This window comes from Mustelus asterias, chromosome 17, assembly GCF_964213995.1.
Source record: "Mustelus asterias chromosome 17, sMusAst1.hap1.1, whole genome shotgun sequence".
Lineage (NCBI taxonomy): Eukaryota > Metazoa > Chordata > Chondrichthyes > Carcharhiniformes > Triakidae > Mustelus > Mustelus asterias.
The window spans coordinates 66,032,551-66,058,746 of NC_135817.1; the positions used below are offsets into that span (position 1 = coordinate 66,032,551).

Sequence of the window (26,196 nt, forward strand, 5' to 3'; positions counted from 1 at the left end):
TGAGGTCTGCTTTGATTCCCAGCCCAAGAATAATTTCCACCCATAGTTTTCAGCAGCATTCAAGATGAGGTGAAGGCTGAACTTTATAAAATTGGAGTTGGCTGTCAGTTTGACATGAAGGGACGGGGATCTCAAAGTTTGAAAGCATCAAAACCTCAAGAAACCTGAGTTTCTTGAGGTTTTGCACCAAAGGGAAAGAGTGACCCTATGACTTGCCAAAAGTGAAGAGATAGCACTGGGGCAGCACTGTAGTGAGAGTCCTAAAGGTCTGCTGAAAGAGGTTTGAAATGTTGAATAAATGGTTGATTTAATGCCTTTTATTGGCAAACTTTTCTACAACAACTTATACTTACAGCGTGCCTTTCATGTAATGAAACATCCCAGTGAGTTTCACAAAAGCAACGATAAAACAAATATTAGGTCAGATGATCAAAACCTTCATGAAAGAGGTATGTTTTAAGGAGCATCCTAAAGCAGGAAAGCATGATAAAGAGATGCAGAGCTTGGGGTTCAGAGCAACTGAAGGCACCGCCACCAATGGTGCAATATTATCTGAAAATGCATAAAAGGCCAGAATTAGAGGAGTGCAGATATCTTGGAGTGTTGTGCAGTTGGAGGAAATTACAGAGATGGGGGGGAGCATGGCCATGGAGGGATTTGAAAACCAGGGCAAGAATTTAAAAATCAAGACATTGTTTGATCAGGAGCCAATGTAGGTCAGCAGGCAGCGGGTGTGGAGATAGGGAAGCAGGCACGGGCAGGGAGGGGTGGGATAGGGAAATGGGATTTGCTGTGTGTGAAGACAGGAGCAGCAGAGTTTTGGGTGATACCAAATTTATGGAGGGTGGGATGTGGAAAATCAGCCAGGACTGAACTGGAATAGTCCGGTCTAGAGGTAACAATAGATACGATGAGGGTTTTAGCAGGGGAAAGGGGAACGATGTGGCAGAGGTGGAAATAGGCGATTCTTCATGATGGCCAAGAATGAGGTTGGAAGCTCAATTTAGGATTGAATGTGACACAAAGGTTGCAAACAAACTGGCTTAATTTCACACTGTTGTCTGGGAGAAGGATGGAGACTGTAGCTAGCAAACAGAGTTTGAAGTGATAGGGCAAAAACCAATGACTTAAGTCTTCCCAATTGTGATGTCAGTGTACCTTTAAGAAAGGTTTTTTTAAAATCATGATTTCTGCAGCTTTCACAGCTTCAGTGGTTTCTTAGCTCATGCTTCAGTGATGTCATTGTTGCCAGCTTGACTGGAAATGTCCTTTTATTGCTACTTAAGTGGCTTAAATGGGATTGTTTGTGTTTACTCTGGGATTAGTTTTACGACCCTGCATTGTTAAGAGGATGGTCATGTGTTTTTGGACAGTTTTTTTCATTTTCAGTTTAGAGCTGCAGGTTTGAGTTTTAGTTTTAGTTTTGGAAGGGACAGCAAGCTAAAAAGAAGTGTTTTCCCTCTCTCCCTGTTGTTTTGAAAATTCTGCTGGTTAGCTGAAAACAAGATCTTGTTTTCCTGAAGGGTGAAAACCTGTTGTTGTTGGGGGCTGGACTAGAGTCTCTCTGGTGTTTTGGGAAGCTGTCTTGTCTTCAAACTGTTCGGAGTGAATCCAGAGAACTGCAGACTTCAACCAACGGACTCAATCTAAGTCTGGAGGCTTGTGTGGTTTGTTAAGAGACCAGAGCCCCAAATATATTATGAAGCCAGCCTAGACCCCAACAATTTTTCTATTTTTGGCATAAATATGAGGATAGGATGCTGTACTCCAGGAGTAATTCTACTGACAAATTAGTGATCTTTTATCAAAATAAGCTTCATTCATATCACAGTTCAAATATAACTCTAACAAAATGAAACAGCTTAACTGTTAACTGATTAATAGTTTGAAAAAAAGGAAACAGTTCTATTTTCGAACTTATCACTATTTCAGTTCAAACGAAGCAAAATTCCTCTTAGACTTAAATACCACTTTAAATACAGTTAGAAAACCCAGGTATACTTGCTATAAATTGTGTTTATAGCCATGAAACTTTCAAGCTGCTGCAAAAATCAAGCTTGAAGCTTGATTTTTGCAGCAGCTTGCAGACTTCTGTCTTCAAACAACCCCAGTCAGAAACTGAACAAACTGTTTCTCTGCCACAAACCTGGTCCTCCCATTATCACATGACCCTGTCAATCAACCAAATCAAAAGCCACAGGGAAAATCTTCATTTATAAATCAAAAGTCCTTTAGCTCTCTTCTAAGTAAACATTATATGGTGAAAGTGAATAATTATCCTGCTCTCTCAGCATCTGATCATTCCCTCCAAACATACTGACTGCCTGTAGAAAAAACTGAATGTTAAAACATTTCTGTTAAACATTAAAATATATAAAGCAACTACTATCATCATAGGTTGAACATAAACCAATTGTTGCTAACCCATAACTTGATACATATCTCGGTGATATGATCATGTCAATTTCTCTCACACTCTCTCTACATCACTTTGCCACCTGTTATGTGTCTCTCTGCATCATAATGTGGAGGTACATTTTCCCTAGGCCCATATTAACCTTTGCTATGCTGAACACCCCTTTGCTACAGGCTGAGGAATAAATGTTGGCCAGGAACTGGCAGAATTAAAATAGTATAATTAGATTTTTAGCACTCACTTCGTAAAGGCAGACAGAGATTTGGCTTAACGTCCCGCCTAAAATGCCGAATGGATTGCAGTTGTTAGCCAACAATATGTGGCCAAGTCTCTGAAGTGGGACATGATCTCATGATTTTGACTGTTGATTCAGAGCAAGAGTTCTATCATTACATCAAGACTGAAAGTTAAGTACTGGGTTGTAACCTTTTTTTTATTTTTGAACTTGTTAGAAAGAGAGTGACATCTGAAATGCAATATAACAAGTGCAACAGGGCAGCCTGCCAATGCATGCCAGTGTAACATGTTTGCTTATGGTGAATCAGTGATATATTAATACTGTGGAGAAAAGGAGACAGATTTTTGGATTTAGCAATGTTGTAATAGAAGGCATCATGGGATTTGATGGTATTGGAAGCGATATCCTGTGCTTTGGCAGTATGTGGTGTAGGGGTGTAGTGCTAATTGTATATTAATTGTGTTTAATTGTGTTTAACTGTATGCAGATGATAGGCATTAAACTAGGATTTTGCTTGAACCCCTGTAAAAATAGAGGCAGACTAAAACTTTGGACTGTTTGGGATTTGGTAGGTGGTCATTGAGGCATTTATGGTCTAACGTGCGGGAACATAACAACAGAAAGTTTGTAGGCTGAAAGAGCTAGTTTGGGTACTGTCTGTGGAGAACAGGGAATCCAGAGAACAGGCTGAGTGGTGACCTGTATAATATAGTGTTAGCCTTTGAACATGTGAGGAAAGGAAGGAAGAGGTTGAAGAGTGAGTGTATAGCTAACCAACAGCATTGTAAAATAAGTTTTCTCATTCTTTAAAAAACACTTCTAAATTTTAACCTATTCCTCTCCTGAAAGATGGTGGATCTTTGCTGAGGTATGGGGCAGAATTTTAAGCTCCCCTGCAGGCAGGTTTGCAGAAAGAGGAGCTTGTAAAATGGCATTGAGTACCTTTCCCAGCACCTACCCAACCCCCTGCCCCCGCTGCATTTTATAAACAGGCGTTGGGGCAGCGCACGCTACTTTGTAACAATTGAGGCCCTTGAGTGGTCAATCAATGGCTGCCTAAGGGCTATTTCTTGCCTCCGTTGCTATTTCATGGGTGGCGAACTAAGCCTGGTGTTAGTTAGGGTGGCATGGTGACACAGTGGTTAGCACTGTTGCCTCACAGCGCCAGAGACCCGGGTTCAATTCCCGGCTTGGGTCACTGTCTATGTGGAGTTTGTATATTCTTCCCATGTCTGTGTAAGTTTCCTCCGGGTTATCCGGTTTCCTCCCACAGTCCAAAGATGTGTGGGTTAGGTTGATTGGCCATGCTAAATTGACCCTAGTGTCAGGGGATTAGCAGGGTGAATATGTGGGGTTTCGAGAATAGGACCTGGGTGGGATTGTTCAGTGCAGACTTGATGGGCCAAATGGCTTCCTTCTGCACTGTAGGGATTCTGAAATTCTATGGTTTGGAAATCCAGCAGATAACTCTGCTTGGGCATGTGACAGGAAAGGGGGGGTGCGGGGAAACCTGCTTTATCGGCACCCAACCCTGTGTTTCCCTTCCCTGTCCAATCACCCCCATCGCCCAGGCCCCAGCAATACCCTATTGCAACCTCCACTCACCCTTCCATGCAGCTCCAGGGTCAACTTTCACTGGGGACTGTTGCAGTCCTTGCACTGGCCACCACTCCTGCTGGTGCTTCCATGACTAGACTACTACCAGCCATTTGACTGACCAGCAGTTCTTCAAGACAGGACTTTCTCCCCAGATAGGTGCCTTGACGGACATTAAATTGCAGTGGGTCAATGGAACTGGGCAGGAGTGGACAATAAGCCCACTCCCACTTCCGGCCATTCCCTCCTCATAAATCTGGCCCATAGTTTTATAGGCATCAAACACTCACTGGTAACTGAGGCACAGTCATCCGACATGTATTAACCTAGGCAGAGATGTCAGCAGACAGTTGACTATGGGAATAATAGTTCAGTGGTCATTATCCCAAACTTCAGACACAATTCAGCAGGGATTTCTGGATAGTGGTCAAGACCAGGAACACTGGCTGATATTCCCCTTCAAATTCAGGGATCTTGAGACCAATTGTGCACTGCAGCCTTGCCCAGAATAAGTCATCTTAGATCAAACTAAGATCCTGAGTACTTCCTTATCTATAAGGTTAGGTATCAGCACACTGGTGGTCCATTGAAAGAATATGAATAAGCCTTTCTTGAAATGTAGCTGTCATTGCTCACTACTTTAGAGCAAATAGAGAAGTAAAAACAGTGGCAAAATTGGAAAAAATAATGAAATAAAACAAAATTATGAAGGAACTGAGTAACCCAAATTAATGGCAAAGGCCATGGAGCCTGACCAGGGTTGACGTATATAGTAAATCATAAACACATACTTGTTCTCTCCAGCTCTTCATCTGCTTCCACTGTCTGCGTCGGCTGGTCCTCAGTCACCCACATTCCTTTTCTGGTCTCCCCTAAAATATTTTCTAGATCAACATCTTCTACAGTGCTCTCTTCGGAAGACAGCAACTTATCCAGACCAAACTTCAGGATGTCACTTAACTGCAAAAAAAACCAAATAAGTTTGGTCATTCTCTATTCTCTTTTTATAGGTGGCAAAACAAACCAAATTAACTAATCTTGACTAATCTTATTTTGACTTGTATTTTCAACTTTTCATTCACATAATTAGGAAAGAAATCATAAATAGCATAAGGAAATGTTAAGACTTTGAAGATTTGTCCGTATAAATAACGATTGCAAACCATAGAAGCCCTACAGTGCAGGAGGAGGCCATTCAGCCCTTTGAGGCAGCAGTGCTAACCACTGTGCCTAAGGGAATGCATGACGTTTGTATGCAGCATAGCATGGTTTGATTTACAAATTTGGTTTGGAATGTTTATTATGTGCAGCCTTTTATTTTAACATTGCAGCCAAACAAGTGTTGTGATAGTCAGTAGCAAGGGAAGGGAAGGTGTGGAACTATTGGTGAATAAGGATTTGAGGAGTTAGAACAGTTATCACAGTTGGATGAGTCGATCACAGACAGCCCAAATCAGAAGTGGGCTGTGTTGGTTACCTCCTGTTTTCCTCCTCCTCGACAGCTGATTACTGTATATCTAGTAGCAACAGCTGCATCCTCATGATGGCCGAAACATAAGAACACATTGATAGGAGCAGCATTAGGGCATACCACCCCTCAAGCCTGCAGTTCTATTCAATAAGAACATGGTTATCTTTGACCTCAGTTCCACTCCCCCACACAATCCCCATATCCCTAGAGTGCAAACATCAGTCTATCTCAACCTTAAATATCCTCAATGACTGAGCATCCACAATCCTCTGTGTAGAAAATTCCAAAGGTTCACACCCATCAGTGAATAAATTTCTCATCTCTGCCTTAAATGATCAACCCCTTATCCTGACACTCCCCCAGCCACAGGAAACAGCCTCTCAGCATTTACCCTGTCAAGCCCCTTTAGAATATTATGAGATCTCTCATTTTTCTAAACTCCAGAGAATATGGTTGGAATTTTACCAGCACGCCCGTCCAAGGCTCGTAAGATCGTGCCTGAGGCCAACAGAGAATGCCGTTCTGCGAGCCTCACTGGGGCGGGTGTGCTGGTAAAATCAGGGCCTATAGGTTAATTCTACCCAATGTCTTATCATAATACAACCCTCTCACCCCAATATCAATCTAGTGAACCTTTGCCGCACCGTCTATAAGGCAAATACATAATCCCTTAAATAAGGAGACCAAAACTGTGCACAGTCCCGCAGATGCAATCTCACCAAAGCCCTGAGCATTCGAAGCAAGAATTCCTTACTCTTGTACTCCAAAATCCATGCAATAAAGGGCAACATTCAATTTCTGTACATTCAAATCGCTCTGGACATCAATATTTAACAGCTTCTCAAGATTTAAAAATCTTCTGCTTTTCTTTTTCTCCGTCGCAAGATGAAAATCTTCGCACATTATTCTCCTTCTATCACCATTTTGCCCACTCACTTAACCTATCGGTATGCCATTGCAGTCTTTGTGCCCTCCTTACAGCTTACTGTCCTACATAGTTTTGTATCATCAGCAAACCTTGATACATTTCTGTTGTTACCTTCATTTATGTCACATAGATTGTAAATAGTTGTGGCAGCAGCATTGATCCTTGTAGCATCCTACAAGTTGAAGCCTGCAAACTTGAAAATATCCTGTTTATCCTTACTCTCTGCTTTCCTTGTGTTAAACAAAGCTTCATCAATGCTAATATATTAGCCCAAATTCAGTGAGTCCTTAGCAAGATTGTGCAGCACACAGCAAATTACCATAAGTCTTTACATACACTTTGTTGAATGCTGCCACGATCATTCACAGCCACCGTCAATGCTGTCCTTGCCCTGTTCTAAGGTTGTTAGCTACAGGTGCTGGTAGATTTCAGTGAAGTCATCCTTACTAAAGTGGAGACATCTTATATATTGTGGGAGACATCTTATATATTGTTCCTCCCTGAGGTTCAGGTAGAAGAATTGCTCTCTAAACACTCTGGTGGATATGGCCTCTCGGTTGAAAGCCATTCCTACCCTTCCTCTCCCTCTTCCAGGAGTTTATGCTGCTCTGTGTTACCTTTACTCATTCTCCCATTCATGCTGTAGTCAAAGGGAAAAGCATACTATTGTACCCATGTCGGCGTGCAGAATCCTTGAAGTCAGAATAAAGTCTTCATTAGGCATCACACCACTCCCTGGAGATTTCTGCAACTTGAAAGAGCTACAGAAACCAAACACTTCCACAATTGCAGGAACAGCCAGTAGAAAGTAATCAACAAGCAATTCAGAAAGTAGCTGATAATTTCTTTGAATAGCTCTGCTGGTGGTGGTGTGTCTGAGCACATTTACGCATGTGTGGAGAGGTGTCCTTCCTTCTGCTGAATGTGTGTTCAGTAGTGCAAGGTTATGAAAGGTTAGCTGGAGCATTGAGCTCAAAAATGGCAGCGATGAATCTTTCTGCTTTGCATACTTCTGCCTGATGTTTACTGCACAATGTTATGCACTCACCAAAATGACATCTGCCATGTTTCAGAAAGAAGCTTTTGTGTGTTTGTTGTGGAAGCCATTTTGGAGGCATAGTGGCAAAACTCTTGAGTGTTCAGGAGCCAAATTTAATGTCCAAGTGATTGGATCAGTTGGAATCTTCCTCTTTAGTATTCATTTGCTAATTTTACCATAGAGGTATTCTGTGGGAGAACAAATCCCACCGCCCGCTCCCCCCCCGCCCCCACCTTCCAGCTAGGATTTGTAAGATGCACTCTGCAACCATTTTGTGATAAATCAGGACAAGGTTAAAGATCCTACAGTTTAAAATCTGATACCACAGAATGTCCTGTCTGAACATTATGGAGTCTGAGTTAGCCCACCAGTTTAAAGACATTAGCACATACACAAAGACGCACCAACAAGACAATCACAGAACGAGATCCTGATAATTGTCAGAAATCAGACAGCAACCAGGAATAGTAAAAAATAAGGGCTCACCCATCAATGCACCCCACTGGCCTAAATGTATGTAAATGTATTTCAATGTCTCTGGCTGGTTTCATGATGAAGACGCTGTCAGGTTATTATATGGAAATGGGTTTCGATGTCATTGCAATTTAAGAAATAATACAGTAGTGATTATCTTCGTCTGGGTAACATCCAGCTAAATCGAACTGTGTGAATGTACTATGTGAATGTATCTTCCAACAAAGGTTTAAATGTTGAGACCTTTACACTGACTCTTCGGAGAAGCACTGGGATTAGACCAGAAGCTTTCTCTCCGCTGGTGTTAGATAAAGCTACTTCAGAAGCCAGATCAGGATTCTATGAGTGTGAAATGATTTCTGAATTCGTCCACGCTAACAAGATAACTTTGAACATTGTTCCTGATAATTAATTTCATTCTTTGATGCTTAATTAATTATAAATACTCTATGCAGTAGAATGCATACCACATTAAAATAAATGGTTCGAATCAGTGTTGATTTTATACAGAAGACATTGGGCCCGATTTTACCATTTTCATTCCAAGTACTGAATCTGGGCGTAATGCAGATCCGACTTATAAATCTGCTTTCAGGCGCCCCCATACACACTCAGCCTGAAAAAAACATCTCCAGTCCCATTCCCGCTGTGGGCAGGGCTTAGCGCGGCCGAAACGATCGGAGCTCTGAACTGCGCATGCGCAGTAGGGGGAAAAAAGTTGAAAAATCGCGCCTATGTCAGATCGCTCGCGGGCCGCAGAAAGCGGCCCAGGAGCGAAAAGCGGGAGCAATGGTGCACACACATCACTGCCCCCCTTATCCACCCTCCCTACCCACACGCATCACTGTCCCCCTTATCCACCCCCCCACTACCCACACACATCACTGTCCCCCTTATCCACCCCCCCCACTACCCAGACCGATCGCCACCCCTGCCCCCCCTCCCCCCCCACCAATTGCCCGCAGAGTGGCTGCGGACCCCCCCGCCCCTGCCCCCCCACCAGTGATCCATCTGACCCCACCACCCCGACCGGAGATCCATCTAATCCCCCCACCAGTGAGCAATCGGACCTCCCTCCTCCCCCCACCCCCCCAGACAACGATCTGGCCTCACTCTTCCCCCCCCCACCAGAGAATGGTCTGGCCCCCGTCCCCCCCCCCAGAGGACTATCCAACCCGCCTCCTCCTCCCTCCCCACCAGACAACGATCAGCCCTCCCCCCCACCAGAGATACATCTGACCCGCCTCCTCCCCCCCCACCCCACCCCCCCGCCTCTCCAACCAGACAACGATTTGGCCTCACGCCCCCCCCCTCAACCAGAGAATGATCTGACCGGCCTCCCTCCTCCCCGCTCACTATTGATCTGAGTTAGAGAGCCGTTGGAAGCTCTGAACGCGCTCTTCAGCAGCTCGAATGCCCGACTCAGACTTTTATTCAGTGGGTTCATTACGCCGCGGTTCCGGATTGGCAAACGCCGTGGTAAAGGGGGAAATGCTGATAAAGTTGGGCGGGCAGTTTATTAATTCAATTAATCGCCGTTGCGCCCATTTTGGGCGCGAATCGAATCGCCGCCATTCCCAGGTTTTGGTAAAGTGACAATCTGCGCGGACACGGGCGCGGATCATGTTAATGGCCTCACACCCGACTTTACCACATTTTCGCGCCCGGACGCAATGGTAAAATCAGGCCCTTTGTGTAAAATATTAGAATTGGAAAAGCAGCAAATTATTTGTGCCAAAACCTGCTCAGTTCAACACAGGGTGAAGTCTCTGTTTGGGCATACAAACCAGACTACATAGAACTATCCAACATCCCTGCAACTGGGGACAGGATCATGCTTGTCTCTGACCTTCCTCATGATCAGATGGCCTGCAGACTCTCTTCACCTCTGCTTATACATGCAGGTCAGGCAAAGTAACGGCTACTGCAGAACTGTTGTCATTGATTGAACAATCAAGCAGGAGTTGTCACCATCCAATGAACCAGAACTGATAAAAGGAAAGAAAATTGGGGGAGGCAAGTGGAGTCACTTGTAAATAAAAGTACTTGAAAGGTGATCCTAATGCATCAAAATCCAAAGAGTTCATAGGAGGGTTGAAAAATGACTTGACCTTTCCACAGAAAATCAAATAATTTTTTCCAGCGTTTAAAAAAGGAACATGATGAAGTTTTTTGTCTTGCACTCATCAAGACACTTCATAAGAATAAGGGGAAAACAACAATTTATACTGTGTGAGGAGAGAATATTGATTGGTTGGCAAATGGACTCTGGGAGAAGCATGGAGAATGCACCAGTTGATGGTAACTGACAGTTAACTGCCATGCCATGGAGAATGTTGACTGCAAGTTGAAAAAAATGCAATACATGTACACATTCTTTCTGCCTGCAAAGAACAGGGCCCTGTGTATTGATATATGCTAAGTATATAGGCCGTACATCCCAAAGACTGGCAGCTCATTCCTCAGGGCAGTTCTTTGACCAATCAGAGTCAAACAGCCTGGTTTAAATTTCAAACAATGCATAGCAGTTAACTTTCTCCATGGTCAACCAATCAGCATTCTCTTCTCATACAGTATAAACTATATGTTCCCTTATATTGGTATTCATGCAAAATGTCCAGATGAGTGCAAGATGAAAAGATTCTCTATGTCTTTTCTTTTTTCAGCAATACTCAAGTTATGTACTACCAACTGACTAAGCTTTCACATGTTGCTTCAAAACCAAAGTTCAATTACAGAAAATACAAGACAAATCAATGGTTAAATGGCAACAGAGGAATAACGAGCCCTTTGCTCATTTAGGCTTTAATTGTGATCAGACTCTCACCTGCATATCAAAAGTTGCAGATGATTCTTCTCCCTCCTTCATAGAGAACTGACCACCTTCAATCAAAGTGTTTGTCAACCTCAGCTTTAACATAGCTCGTCTGTAAATCAATTCTTCAACAGTATCTCTTCCAATAAGCCGAATAGTTTTGACTGGCCTTTAAATATAAAAAAAAATCACTTTAGAAGAGAAACAGACTTTCCGAGTTCCATTCATCTTGTCAACTGAGTTTTTTTTAAAAGTTCACAAGTAGGCTTACATGAAGTTACTGTGAAAATCCCCGAGTCGCCACACTCTGGCGCCTGTAGAGGTACACTGAGGGAGAATTTAGCATGGCCAATGCACCTGACCAGCACATCCTTCAGACTGTGGGGAGGTAACTGAAGCACCCGGAGGAAACCCATGCAGTCACGGGGTGAATGTGCAAACTCCACACAGACAGTGACCAGAGCCAGGAATTGAACCTGGGTTCCTGGTGCTATGAGGCAGCAGTGCTAACCACTGTGCCACCATGCCGCCCACAAAGCAACTGGCTTTACTAAGCATCATGTCATATAATATTTTCCAAATATAGCTAAGTACAAGTTCAATGTGTGTACAAAGAGCAATACTGTGACACTAATCCTACAGTTTAACATTGAAACATAGAAACATAGAAAAACTACAGCACAAACAGGCCCTTCGGCCCCACAAGTTGTGCCGAACACATCCCTACCTTCTAGACCTACCTATAACCCTCCATCCTATTACGCTCCATGTACTCATCCAGGAGTCTCTTAAAAGACCCTATTGAGTTCGCCTCCACCACCACTGACGGCAGCCGATTCCACTCTCCCACCACCCTCTGTGTGAAAAACTTACCCCTAACATCTCCCCTGTACCTACCCCCCAGCACCCTAAACCTGTGTCCTCTCGTAGCAGACATTTCCACCCTGGGAAAAAGCCTCTGAGAGTCCAGCCGATCTATGCCTCTCAACATCTTATACACCTCTATTAGGTCTCCTCTCATCCTTCGTCTCTCCAAGGAGAAAAGACCGAGCTCCCTCAGCCTATCCTCATAAGGCATGTCACTCAATCCAGGCAACATCCTTGTAAATCTCCTCTGCACCCTTTCAATCTTTTCCACATCCTTCCTGTAATGAGGCGACCAGAACTGAGCACAGTACTCCAAGTGGGGTCTGACGAGTGTCTTATATAGCTGCATCATTATCCCCGGACTCCTAAACTCAATCCCTCGATTGATAAAGGCCAGCACACCATACGCCTTCTTAACCACCTCTTCCACCTGCGGGGCCGATTTCAGAGTCCTATGGACCCAGACCCCAAGGTCCTTCTGATCCTCTACAGTACTAAGAGTCTTTCCCTTTATATTGTACTCCTTCATCCCATTTGACCTACCAAAATGGACCACGACGCATTTATCTGGGTTGAAGTCCATCTGCCACTTGTCCGCCCAGTCTTGCATCCTATCTATGTCCCTCTGTAACTTCTGACATCCCTCCAGACTATCCACAACCCCACCAACCTTCGTGTCGTCGGCAAACTTACCAACCCATCCCTCCGCTTCCTCATCCAGGTCATTTATGAAAATGACAAACAGCAAAGGTCCCAGAACAGGTCCCTGGGGCACACCACTGGTGACCGACCTCCATTTAGAAAAAGACCCATCTATACCCACTCTCTGCCTCCTTTGGGCAAGCCAGTTCTGGATCCACCGGGCAGCAGCCCCTTGGATCCCATGCCCTCTCGCTTTTTCTAAAAGCCTTGCATGGGGGACCATATCGAACGCCTTGCTAAAATCCATATAAACCACATCTACCGCCTTCCCTTCGTCAATGTGTTTAGTCACATTTTCGAAGAACTCCACCAGGCTCATAAGGCACGATCTGCCCTTGACAAAGCCATGCTGAGTATTCTTAAGCATACTAAACCTCTCTAAATGCTCATATATCCTGTCCCTCAGGATCTTCTCCATCAGTTTACCAACCACTGAGGTTAGACTCACCGGTTGGTAATTTCCTGGGCTATCCCTATTCCCCTTCTTGAAAATAGGAACCACATCCGCAATCCTCCAATCCTCCGGCACCTCTCCCATCTCCATCGACGACGCAAAGATCATCGCCTGAGGCTCTGCAATCTCTTCCCTCGCCTCCCACAGTAACCTGGGGTACATCCCATCCGGACCCGGCGCCGGCGACTTATCTATCTTAACATTGAAGACATTTTCCATACAACTTCAATATTCTTCAGATGTGACATTAAAAAATGACCAAATTACATTGTTCAGATCTTGCTTCTTATTACAAGATGATGAAGTCAGAAAAAAAAGGGAAAACACATCTTTCATAATCTCTGCAACATTTGTGGTTTGTTTCCCTCGGTGTTAATTAGGATTTTTTGGGTAATGTTATTTTTTTAAGGAGTTGACCTTCAGATTATTGCAGCAAAACTAAGCAGCGCCTGGAAATGGATGCAGGGATTGTGATGTGGGATTACTCAGCATCATTGCTTCCAGTGCAGGCAGAATGCAAGTTTACTGCTGCCTGCTTATTTAAATTATTTCAATGTGCAGCCTGTGCTCAGATTCCATTGGATTGGAGCAGGCCCCACCAGTTTAAGTTTAAAGTTTATTTATTCGTGTCACAAGTAGGCTTACATTCACACTGTAATGCAGTTACTGTGAAAATCCCCTAGTCGCCACACTCCGGCGCCTGTTCGGGTACACTGGGGGAGAACTTAGCACGGCCAATTCACCTGACCAGCACATCTTTCGGACTGTGGGAGGAAACTGGAGCACCCGGAGGAAACCCACGCAGACACGGGGAGAACGTGCTGACTGCACACAGACAGTGACCCAAGCCGGGAATTGAACCCAGGTCCCTGACGCTGTGATGCAGCAATGCTAACCACTGTACCAGAGGATGCAAAATCATGAAAAGTTAGCATGGCTTAAAATTCGTCTGCACTACTTAAAGCCAGCTTGTACTTCTGGAGCAGATGCTGAAAATCATTCCAAAAGTGATTATCACATGGAAAACACTCAATAAAGATGCAGCATGGCAGAGTGAGCTCCCAGAATTTTCCAACGTTGCACTGAGGCCTCGATGCAAGAAGTGGAGAGAAGGAGGGAGGTCATCTATCCATAAAGGATGGGGAGGGGGGGCGGGGGGGGGGGTAGGTGTAGCAGGAAGCATCAGGCAATCTTTGTGAAGGCAATGGGACCAGGTTGCAATGGCAGTCAATGCCAAGAATCTGACCTCAAGGATCTGGATACATTGCCGTAAGAAGTTCAATGAATTCTCATATGGTCAAGGTCAACGAATGCATCTTCAAATGTCACATGCCAGTAACTGCACCACAGCCTCATATAATGCACCACATTGCCCATGACTCATATTTCACATTCCTAGTATTTACTTCACCCCCAGCACATAGCACTGCTGCAAGTCTTATATTCACATCCCACTGCTTGCACGTGCTAACGACTATTTAACTACAATAGCCACATCAGCGAAACAGATGGCACTACGCTTACTGATACATTTCCTACTCTCAAACAGGAGAAGTTGGCACATAATCAGAAGCAACACCGCCAACCTGCAGGAAACAGGCACAGTTGCATATCTTTACCCCAGTGGAATGGATATATCATTGCATCAGCCATGGCTGAGGCTGACGATGATGGTATGCATATAACTAATACATCCCACTTCTCCCTCATTGCACAATCTCCTCTGATTTACAAGCTGCTGATGAAGGGCTTTTCGCTTTTCGCTATAGCTTTTCGCTATACATAAATGACTTAGATATTGGAACACGGAATAAAACTTCAACATGTGCCGATGATGCCAAATTTAGAAGTGTGGCAAATAGTGAGGATGATCCCAACTAATAGCAACAAGACATGGATAGACTAGCAGATATCGCAGACAAGTGGCAGATAGAATTTAATACAGAAAAGTGTGAGGTGATGCATTTTGGCAGAAGGGATAGGGAGAGGCAATATAGACTAAGTGACACAGTTCTAAAGAGAAAGTGTGCAGAAACAATCGGACAAGGCATTTCATTGCATAGAAGGTGAGATGAAATAAAGGAACATTCCATTCATTAGCTCTTTCTCCCCATCCTGTGTAAGAGTGCTACAATTAAAAATCTGTTTTTCTTTTGCTATTCTTGGGCATCTTGACAGCTTTGAGTGCCAAGTCTTTTCCAGTTGCTCCACCCACCTAAATTCAACCCACCATTAATTACCCTGCCAACCATTATTTTATAAACAAGACTATTTTCAACAACTTTTAAGTTTGCAAGACTAAACAGACTAGCTTTGTGAAATAAAAGTGACAGGAATGATACACAGCATTAACCATCAATGCTTAACTGCAAACAAAAGAGTTTTAAGGAACAAATTTTAAAACAGTACTTTACAGAAGATAAAAATTGTGTCCAAGTTTTTAAAATGTTTGAAGTGACATCAGAATCCCTCCAGATTGCATCAGATTCACAGCTAAGGATTCCACAGAACATCAATTCACTCACCTTTTCTGGCCAATCCTGTGGGCCCTGGCTGTTGCCTGGAGATCATTTTGAGGATTAAAGTCACTGTCCACAAATATGACTGTGTCAGCAGCAGTAAGATTCATTCCGACTCCACCTAGTTTGGAAATAAACAGATCACAGCTTGAATCAAATTCAACTTTATAGAGTGTGCCATGAAGTAGGTGAAATACATTAGGAATGAGAGGCAAAGCAAATGAAAAATGTTTTTAATTCGAGCAGGAAGACAAGATTTGATAGAGGCATTCCAAATTACAAAGGATTTAGATCAGGTAATTAGGTATGGAGAGGTGAGGGCAATTATGGATGCATAGGTAAAGGCCATGGCTAAAGTGCGAACTGCATTTGTCCTGACCATGGAGAAGATTTTGCCAGAGTCAAAATGAATGAGGAGGTTGCTGAAATGCTAGATGAGCTAAAAATTGGTTTTATAAAAGCCAGTTGTACTTGAAGTTGATAAATTATGGAGACTGGATGGGATGCATCTGAGAATGGTGAGAGAAGCCAGGGTGGAAACTGCAGAGGCACCGGCCATAATCTTCCAATTCTCCGTAGACACAGAGATGGTTACACCTCTGTTCAAAAAGAGAGTAAGGATAAATCCAGAAACTACAGGCCAGTCAGTTCAACGTTGGTGGTGGGAAAGCTTTTCAAAAAAATAATCAGGAGCAAAGTGAGCAATCTCTCACACAAGCATAGATTAATTAAGGAATGGATTTGTGAAAGGGAAATCATGTTTAACCAACATGATTTTGATGAGGCTAATGCAGTTAACGTGGTCCATAGGGACTTGCAAATGATGTTTAATAAAGTGCCAAATAGGGGTTTGCCAGCAAAGTTGAAGCCCATAGATTAAAAGAAACAGTGGCAACGAAGTTGGCTGACTGACAGGAACATAGAGCAGTGGTGAAAACTTGTATTTCACAAGACTTACTGTAGAGTTCCCCAGGGCTTGTGACTAAGATCATTGCTTTTTGTGATATGTATTAATGACCCAGATTTGGGTGTACGGGGCACACCCAAAACTGGCAATAAAGTGAGCTCTGGGGAGGATATTGCTGTAGATAGTTGAGTGAAATGGGTGGGCACGTTCCAGATGAAATTTAATAGCGAGAAGTGCCAAGTGATGGGGCGGCACGGTGGCACAGTGATTAGCACTGCTGCCTCACAGCGCCAGGGACCTGGGTTCGATTCCCGGCTTGGGTCACAGTCTGTGTGGAGTTTGCACGTTCTCCCTGTTTCCTCCGAAAGACGTGCTATTTAGGTGCATTGACCCAAATAGGCGCCGGACTAGGGGATTTTCACAGTAACTTCATTGCAGTATTAATGTAAGCCTTACTTGTGACTAATAAATAAACTTAATATATTTAAGTAAGAAGAATGAGGAGAGGCAGTATAGAATAAAGGGTGCAAATCTAAAGGGGTGCAGGAACAGAGGAACAAGGGGGTATATGTGCCCAAATCATTGAAAGTGGCAAGGCAGGTTGAGAAAGTGGTTAGAAAGGCATACAGGTTTCTAGGCTTTACGAATAGAAACATTGGGTGAAATTTTCTGGCCCGCCTATCTGTATTTTCTGGCAGGGAAGGCGGCCCGCCATTGGCCGGAGGTGGGATCTTCAGTCCCACCGATGTGTACGGGCCTTGCATGCCCCACACTCTCCGCTGCTGAGGAACATGCCACGGAGGGTTGCCATCAGTGGAAGCAAAAGATCTCGCCAGTGGGAAAATTTCAACCATAGAATACAAAAACAAGAAAGTCACGATGAACCTTTAGAAAACATTGGTCCAGTCTTAATTCGAACATTGGGCAGGATTTTCTGACTGTTCCCGCCAACAGGAACTACCGGTTCCATTGGCGGCAAAGAGATGCAAACAATGGGAAATCCCATTGACAACAGTGGGACCGAAAATCCCACCACAAACCAATGACGGGCTGCCTCCATCACCACAAAACACACTGTGGGGGAGGGGGTATGGAAGATCCCACCCATTGTGTCCAATTCTGGGCACTGCCCTTCAAGAAGGGTGTGAAAGCTTTAGACAGAGTGTAGAGGTAAGAGAATGGTTCCAGAGTTGAGAGACTTCAGTTCTATGGATAGATTGGAGAAGCTGAGATTGCTCTCCTTAGAGAAGGGAATGTTGATCAGAGATTTGATAGGGTTGTTCAGAATCATGAGGGATGTAGACAAAGTGGATAGGGAGAAACATCTCCCATTGGAAAACGTGCTGAGAACCAGGGGCTACAAATTTAAGATGAACGTCAAAACGACCAAGGATGAGATGAGGAAAAAGTTTATCACTCTTTTAAAAAGCATTTAGACAGTTATATGGGTAAGATGGGTATAGAGGGATATGGGCCAAATGCAGGCAATTGGGATTAGCTTAGGGGTTTTAAAAAAAAGGGCAGCATGGACAAGTTGGGCCAAAGGGCCTGTTTCCATGCTGTAAACCTCTATGACTCTATGTAGTCAGGATCTGGAAAACATTGCTTGAGAATAGGTGGAGGCAGAATCAATTGTGGTTTTCAAAAGGGGATTGGATAATTATCTTATTGGAAGCAAAATTTTGCAGGACTACAGGGAATGGGCTGGGCAGTAAAACTGGCTGAGGTGCACGTGCAGAGAGCCTGCACAGACACAGGGGGATGAATTGCCTCCTTCCATGCTGTAACTATTCTACATTCGAAAAGAAAATATTGAAAATAGCACAGGAAAAGGATAGGATGGACAACACTTCCGGAGAGGCACGGTCGAAAGGATAAACCAAAGGCCTCCTTCTGTGCTATGAAATTCTGTAATTCTGACGAGGCAAACTAATTTTATGACATACCGTTCTTGTTTCTACTAACCTGCCCTGGTGCTTAAGAGGAACACAAAAATATCTTGTTGATTAAAGTTTTTGATAGCGAGGTATCTCTCCTCACTACGAATTGATCCATCCAAACGTTCATAACTGTAACCTAAAAGAAAAGAATCACAAAATTATAGAAAGAAAGCCTTGCGCTTACATAAAATGCTTTATAGTCGATCAAATATTTTGCGGTGTAGTTACTGTTGTAATGTAGAAAATGCGGTCGGCAACTTTTGCACAGAAATGCCCCACAATATAATAATAACTAGATTTTTGTGAAGGTTGAGGGATAAATATTGGGACTAGTCAGCAGGGAGGGTTGCCCTGATCATTTCTGAAATGTTACCATGAGATCTTTTACATTGTCCAGAGAGGGCAGTCAGGATCTCAGTTTAGCATCTCATCTGAAAGTACTTCCAACAGTGTCGTATTCGATCAGTACAACACTGAAGTGTCGATATAGATTATGTGCTCAAGTCTCTGTAACACGGTTCTTGAAAGCGCAAACATCCAGCATGTCTAAAATATAAGTAACATGGTACAGTTGTTTTAAATGAGTAATTAAGTCCTTTAAGCAACCAATACATCACTGGATTTTTAATTAGATATGTTCCTTGGGTCCAGCGTTGAACACAATTCATCAAAGCAGGGCCTCAAATCCTGCAAATGATTAATTAAGCACTTTCCCTACAAAACAAAAACGCAACACTTCAGCACCTTGAACCAATGACGAAGCTGGTCAAATATCCCGAACAATACTTGTGCAAAGGAGTCCCCCCTGTGGACTCCATCAGTCCGTCTTGCAGCATGTTCCATTCCCTTAAAAATTCTTCCAAGAACAAAGAAAAACATCAGAAAGAGGTGCTGAATTGGTGACTGGTACAACATCCAGAATGGGGCGGCAGGGTGGCACAGTGGTTAGCACTGCTGCCTCACAGCACCAGGGACCTTGGTTTGATTCACGGCTTGGGTCACTGTGTGAAGTTTGCACAGTCGAAAGACGTGCTGGTTAGGTGCATTGGCCATGCTAAATTGTCCCTCAGTGTATTCGAAATTCACAGGAGGAATTTCACAGTAACTTCATTGCCCTGTTAATGTAATAATTAAATAATGAAATACTTGTGACTAATAAATAAACTTTAACTTTAGAACAGGCGCCAGAGTGTAGCGGTTAGGGGATTTTCACAGTAACTTCATTGTAGAGTTGATGTAAGCCTACTTATGGCAATAATAATTAAACTTTAAACTTTTAAACATATTCTACTAATGAGAGGAAATTATATAATGGTCATCTGGTCTAACTTGACAGTGTGCACAACTCTATTAGAGGTGTAGCAACATCAATTGTTGTGTTAATAACATCTAGTCACAACCAAGTGCACATGGTAACACCTCAAGTATTTGTAACTGAGCCAAGAGGCAAAGGTCATTTACATAATGGAAGAATCTTCCATGAGCCTGTTCACTGCTGGAATGGCTGCCTTGGACTTAAATATATATTAAGCTTGCTTATTAGACATGTTTGGGGATCAGTTAATGAAGGCCGCTCCAGTGTGGAGGTTATCTGCATATTAGACTGTAGCGTGGGAGGTGGCATAACTCCATCATTGCCACCTTTTGGTGATCAATATGAGCAAGCATTCTGCCTTCTGACATTCACAGAGAGGTGAGCCTGAATTTGTACAATGTGAGCAAAGATGGATGTCGGCAGTTCATACATCTCTTCTTTCAAACTCTTCTTCCATTTCCAAAAACACCTCAAGGAGAGAGAAGTACTAATCGCAACAAATGAGCAAGCACTTGTTCAAACAAGCAAAATTGTTTTACATTAAGTCGTCACTTCCTGGACCAAACTTCCATAATTGTAACCTTTCCACCAGCCATTTATACAGCAACAAGATTACATCACAATGAGCAGAATATCTATTGGATTAACATCAAATTAAACATTCATCTTGCCAAAACTTAGTAAGATCATCTAGGATCTGGAAAAATGGAGCCCCAGCCCATTTCTGAGACGCCCCAATGCCATTTGGGTTACATGTTCGGAAGTAAGTTAATATTGCACCGCTATTACAGAATCACACTGTGCAGAAGAGGCCCTTTGGCCCATCGAGTCTGCACCAACACATGAGAAACACCTAACCTTCCTACCTAATCCCATTTACCAGCACTTGGCCCACAGCCTTGAATGTTATGATGTGCCAAGTGCTTGCTCATCCAGGTACTTGTTAAAGGATATGAGGCAATCTGTCTCTACCACCCTCCCAGGCAGCGCATTCCAGACTGTCACCACCCTGTGTGCAAAAAGGTTTTTCCTCACATCGCCCCCTAAACCTCCTGCCTCTCACCTTGAACTTGTGTTCCCGTCTGACAGACCCTTTAACCAAAGACAACAGCTGCTCCTTATTCACACTGTCCATACCCTTCAGAATCATGTGCAATTGAAACAGATTTCTACAGTATTCTGCAACCATTTTTTTTCAACACCGTTGGTTTAAATATACTAATTGTGTAAAATCATTAGTAGTTTTTACCTCTATATTCCATGTAGTCTTGCAGGATATCCAACATTCTTGTCATCTGAGAAAACAGCAACACTCGATGACCTCTGTCATGGTTAAAATAAAATTGCAACTGAATAATACATCCTTTATTTATGATGCATTTTTTCCCCAGGTTTGTTCTTCTTTACAAGACTACACCATGCTTGCACCTCTGTTAAGAATGAAATAACTATGTAAAGGCCTTATCGATAGTAGCACATATACTGTTGTATGGCAACGTATTCCAAATCACAATTTGTTAGAAAATAGAACATTTAAGTTTGTCTTTTATTATAAAGTTTAATATAAAATTGGAATTCCCAGTAAAACGCATTTTCAATCTTAGCCCGGTGTCCAGATAGATGAGGTAATTCCTGGCAGGGAACACAAGCCTCATGGTGAATGGTTTTAACTTATTTTCAGACTAAACCTTTTCAGACTTTGTACAGCCTTTCGTGCGTAGTTCTGAAATTATTTTCCATGAAGATTTTGTATGTGAACCTAGTTAACCTATTAAATACCTTAATGTGTGCCTTTATCGTTGGAAAAGCGCAGCAATAAAAAAAGTGCTAAAAACTGCAAAAATAAATCCAAAGGCTTGCACTTTAAGCTTCATGCACAAAATAGTTTATCTCTATGTTTATACAAAAACTATGAGATTAAACTTTGAGGCAAAACTCAATTTGTACCAACTAGGTCTCAATGATAGTCTATTAATGCAACATAGATTACAAATCGTTTTGGCAGATTATCAAATTCTTTAACAACTACAAATCTAATGAACTGGCTAAACTAGTCCAAAAAGCAGACTAGAAAAATACTGGTTTATACCAATACAAAGATAAGCATGTTTTAATGTATGACTTTTAAGCCAGCTATGTTATCTGTTTTGCATCAGGACAAAGTGGATTAGCTTTCCACTTTAATGAAATAATTAACCAGGCAGAGATTTGCACTTTAACAAGAATTTCAGACCACCTTAAAGAAGTAAGTTAATAATGCACCGCTATTACAGAATCACACAGTGCAGAAGAGGCCCTTTGGCCCATCGAGTCTGCACCAACACATGAGAAACACCTAACCTTCCTACCTAATCCCATTTACCAGCACTTGGCCCATGGCCTTGAATGTTATGATGTGCCAAGTGCTTGTTCATCCAGGTACTTTTTAAAGAATGTGAGGCAATCTGCCTCTGCCACACTCCCAGACAGTGCATTCCAGACTAGTCACCACCCTCTGGGTAAAAAGGTTTTTCCTCACATCGCCCCCCTAAACCATCTTCCTCTCACCTTGAACTTGTGTTCCCGTATGACAGACCCTTTAACCAAAGACAACAGCTGCTCCTTATTCACATTGTCCATGCCCTTCAGAGTCTTGTGCACCTCGATCAGGTCACCCCTCATTATCCTCTGCTTCAACGAAAATAAGGTTGGACTTTAACCTGGTGTTGTTAGACTTTTTAACTGTGTTTACCCCAGTCCAACGCCGGCATCTCCACATCAACGAAAATAACCCAAGCCTATCCGACCTCTCCTCAGAACTTAAATGTTCCATCCCAAATAACATCCTGGTGAATCTCCTCTGCACCCTCTCCAGCGCAATCACATTCTTCCTATAATGTGGCAACCTGAACTGCACACAGCACTCCAGCTGTAGCCTCACCAAAGTTCTATACAACTTCAATATGACTTCCCTGCTTTTGTAATCTATGCTTTGATTCATAAAGGCAAGTGTCCCATATGCCTTTTTCACCACTCCACTAACATGCCCTTCCATATTTAGAGATCTATGGACAACTATGTCAAGATCCCTTTGTTCCTCAGAACTTTCTAGTGTCGTGCCTTTCATTGAATACTTCCTTGTCAAATTGCTCCTTCCAAAGTGTATCACCTCATACTTTTCAGGGTTAAATTCCATCTGCCAGTTATCTGCACATTTGACCATCCTGTCTATGGCCGGTATTTTACAAACTCGCTCAGGCAAGGGTCGTAAAATCCCACCCGAGGCCAATCCCACCCGAGCTGCATCCGCCCCAAGTCCGGGCGGGCGTGGCGATAAAATTCCGGCCGAGATGTTCCTGTAGCCTCACTGTTAACCACCCAGCCAATCTTTGTGTCATCCGCAAACTTACTAATCCTACCCCCCAACATAATCATCTGTGTCGTTTATACAAACGCTAAGTAACAGGGTACCCTGCACAGATTCCTGTGATCACTAAAACAGCCTTCTGTCATCACTCTCTGTCTCCTACAACTAAGCCAATTTTTGAATCCACCTTATCAAACTAACCTGTATCCCATGTGCATTGCCTTCTTTATAAGTCTCCCATGTGGGACTTCGTCAAAAGCTTTGCTGAAATCCATATAAACTACATCAACTGCACTACCCTCGCCTATACATCCAGTCACCTCCTAAAAAATTCAAACAAATGTGTTAGGCATGACTTCCCTCTGACAAAGCTATGCTGACTATCCCTGATCAAGCCTTGCCTTTCAACATGGAGATAGATTCTCTTCTTCAGAATTTCTCCAATAGTTTTCCAAACACCGATGTGACTCACTGGTGTGTCGTTCCCTGGCTTATCTCTACAACCCTTCGTAAATAATGGAACCACATTAGCTGTTCTCCAGTCCTCTGGCACCTCTCCTGTGGCTAGAGGGCAATTAGAATTTTAGGTGTGAGCCCCTTCAATCTTCTCACTTACCTCCCATAGAAGCCTGGGACACAACTCATCCAAGAGCTTTCTTATTTTCCCTCTTTGCTTTCCTAATTGATTTAAGCTCCACCCTGCACTTTCTGTATTCCACTAATACCTCCACTGAGTGGATATCCACTCCATCTGACAAAGGAGCAGCACTCTGAAAGCTAATGGCATTTGCTACCAAATAAACCTGTTGGACTTTAACCTGGTGTTGTTAAAACTCTTATTCTCTGGAGGAACCAGCCTCCAAAATGGAATACCGATTTGCAAGCAGGATCCCAGGGGACTCCTGAACCACCTGCCTGTTTCTCTTGGACATAATTATCGAGAGTCAGTATTATTTAATGGAATCTAGTCATTCTGCATCTCTTCAAGCAGCCACTGATGTAAAACCTGATTTACTCCCAAAAAGTGAGTAATTTTGACTCCACCTATACCAATCAACGTAAAGTAATCTCATTAAAAAGAGTGTACTGACATTGTGATTTCAGATTAGAATCTAATAATCAGACCTGGGGTGCAGGAATGCCAGTAATTTATCCAGTAAGTGAAGTTTGCCACTCGCTTCCACAAGATGATCTCCAATCTGGAATGGTTCTGGTTCCACACCTAAGAAAAAATGCATCAGAGCAAACTGAGGGAAGAGTGTTCAAATTGAGAATTGAAATTAGTCATTCATTTCCCTTACAGTAAAAACAGATGTTTTTATGATGTTTCTCATCAAATGTCACTGGAAACTTTATTTTGTGAATTCCTTAGTTTTCTGCATTAATGCTTTAAAATATTTAGCATTTTTCCACAGGCAGTACATTTATTTGGAAAATTATTAAATATGCAATAATGACTAAAAGTTAAACTGTCTGGTATTGTTGTATCATAAAAATCATAAGAACTAGGATTTAAACTAGTTTGGCAGGGGGGTGGGAACCAAAGCAAAAGTGAATTAACTGAAGGGGAACTAGAGGGTAGTCCAATAAGACTCAGAGAAAGAGTGGACAGGGTGTGGTTGCTAATCAAAGAGGGTCTGGTGGACTGAAGTGCAGTTGTTTCAATGCGAGAAGTGTAACAGGTAAGGCGGATTAATTTAGAGCTTGGATTAGTACTTGGAACTATGTTGTTGTTGCCATTACTGTGACTTGGTTAAGGGAAGGATAGGATTGGCAGCTTAACATTCCAGGCTACAGATGTTTCAGGCAGGATAGAGTGGGATGTTGCACTACTGGTTAAGGAGGATATCACAGCTGTACTGCAGGAGGGCACCTCAGAGGGTTCATACAGCGAGGCAATATGGGTAGAGCTCAGGAATAGGAAGGGTGTAGTCACAATGTTGGGGGTTTACTATTGGCCTCCCAACAGCCAGCGGGAGATAGGGGAACAGATATGGAGGCAGATTTTGGCAAGGTGTAAAAGTAATAGGGTTGTTGTGGTGGGAGATTTTAACTTCCCCGATATTGACTGGGACTCACAATGCTAGGGGCGTGGATGGGGCAGAGTTTGTAAGGAGCATCCAGGAGGGCTTCTTGAAACAGTATATAGATAGTCCAACTAGGGAAAGAGCGTACTGTACCTGGTATTGGGGAATGAGCCTGGCCAGGTGGTCGATGTTTCAGTAGGGGAGCAGTTCAGGAACAGTGATCACAATTCAGTAAGCTCTAAGGTACTGATGGATAAAGATAAGTGTAGTCCTCAAGTGAAGGTGCTAAACTGGGGGAAGACTAATTACAACAATATTAGGTAAGAACTGAAGAATGTAGATTGGGGGCAGATGTTTGAGGGCAAATCAACATCTGGCATGTGGGAGGCATTCAGTTGATAGGAATTCAGGACTGGCACATTCCTGTAAGGTTGAAGGATAAGTATGGCAAGTTCCGGGAACCCTTGGATCACGAGAGATATTGTGAGCCTAGTCAAAGAAAAAAGGAAGCATTTATCAAGACGAGGAGGCTGGGAACACACAAAGCAAGCATGTAAGTGTGGAATACAAGGAAAATAGAAAGAAACTTTAGCGAGGAGTAAGGAGGGCTAAAAGAGGTCATGAAAAGTCATTAGCCAGCAGGATTAAGGAAAATCCCAAGGCGTTTTATAAATATATAAAGAGCAAGAGGGTAGCCAGAGAGAGTTGGCCCACTCAAGGACAGAGGAGGGAATTATGCGTGGAGCCAGAGGAAATGGGCGAGGTATTAAATGAGTACTTTGCATCAGTATTCACCAGAGAGAAGGACTTGGTGGATGATGAGTCTGGGGAAGGGTATGTAGATAGTTTGGGTCATGTTGAGAACAAAAAGGAGGAGGTATTGGGGTTCTTGAGAAACATTAAGGTAGATAAGTCCTCAGGGCCTGATGGGATATACCCCAGAATATTGAGAGAGGTAAGGGAGGAAATTGCTGGGGCTATGAAAGAAATGTTTGTATCCTTACTGGCTACAGGGAAAGTCATGATGTGGAGATGCCGGCGTTGGACTGGGGTAAACACAGTAAGAAGTTTAACAACACCAGGTTAAAGTCCAACAGGTTTATTTGGTAGCAAAAGCCACACAGGCTTTCGGAGCTCCAAGC

At 43.1% G+C, this 26,196-nt stretch overlaps 1 protein-coding gene across 1 annotated transcript in view; it reads right to left on the reverse strand.

The window, feature by feature from the left end:
- chd1l (chromodomain helicase DNA binding protein 1-like) overlaps positions 1–26,196 on the reverse strand; it is a 120,698-nt gene that overhangs the window by 33,896 nt on the left and 60,606 nt on the right. The window contains exons 10-15 of the mRNA XM_078232860.1: positions 24,153–24,249; positions 20,931–21,004; positions 18,392–18,502; positions 15,526–15,640; positions 10,990–11,146; positions 5,042–5,210 (exon numbers count right to left, since the gene is read on the reverse strand). Of these exons, the coding sequence (XP_078088986.1) occupies positions 5,042–5,210; positions 10,990–11,146; positions 15,526–15,640; positions 18,392–18,502; positions 20,931–21,004; positions 24,153–24,249 (723 nt within the window). The remainder of the gene's footprint in view (positions 1–5,041; positions 5,211–10,989; positions 11,147–15,525; positions 15,641–18,391; positions 18,503–20,930; positions 21,005–24,152; positions 24,250–26,196) is intronic.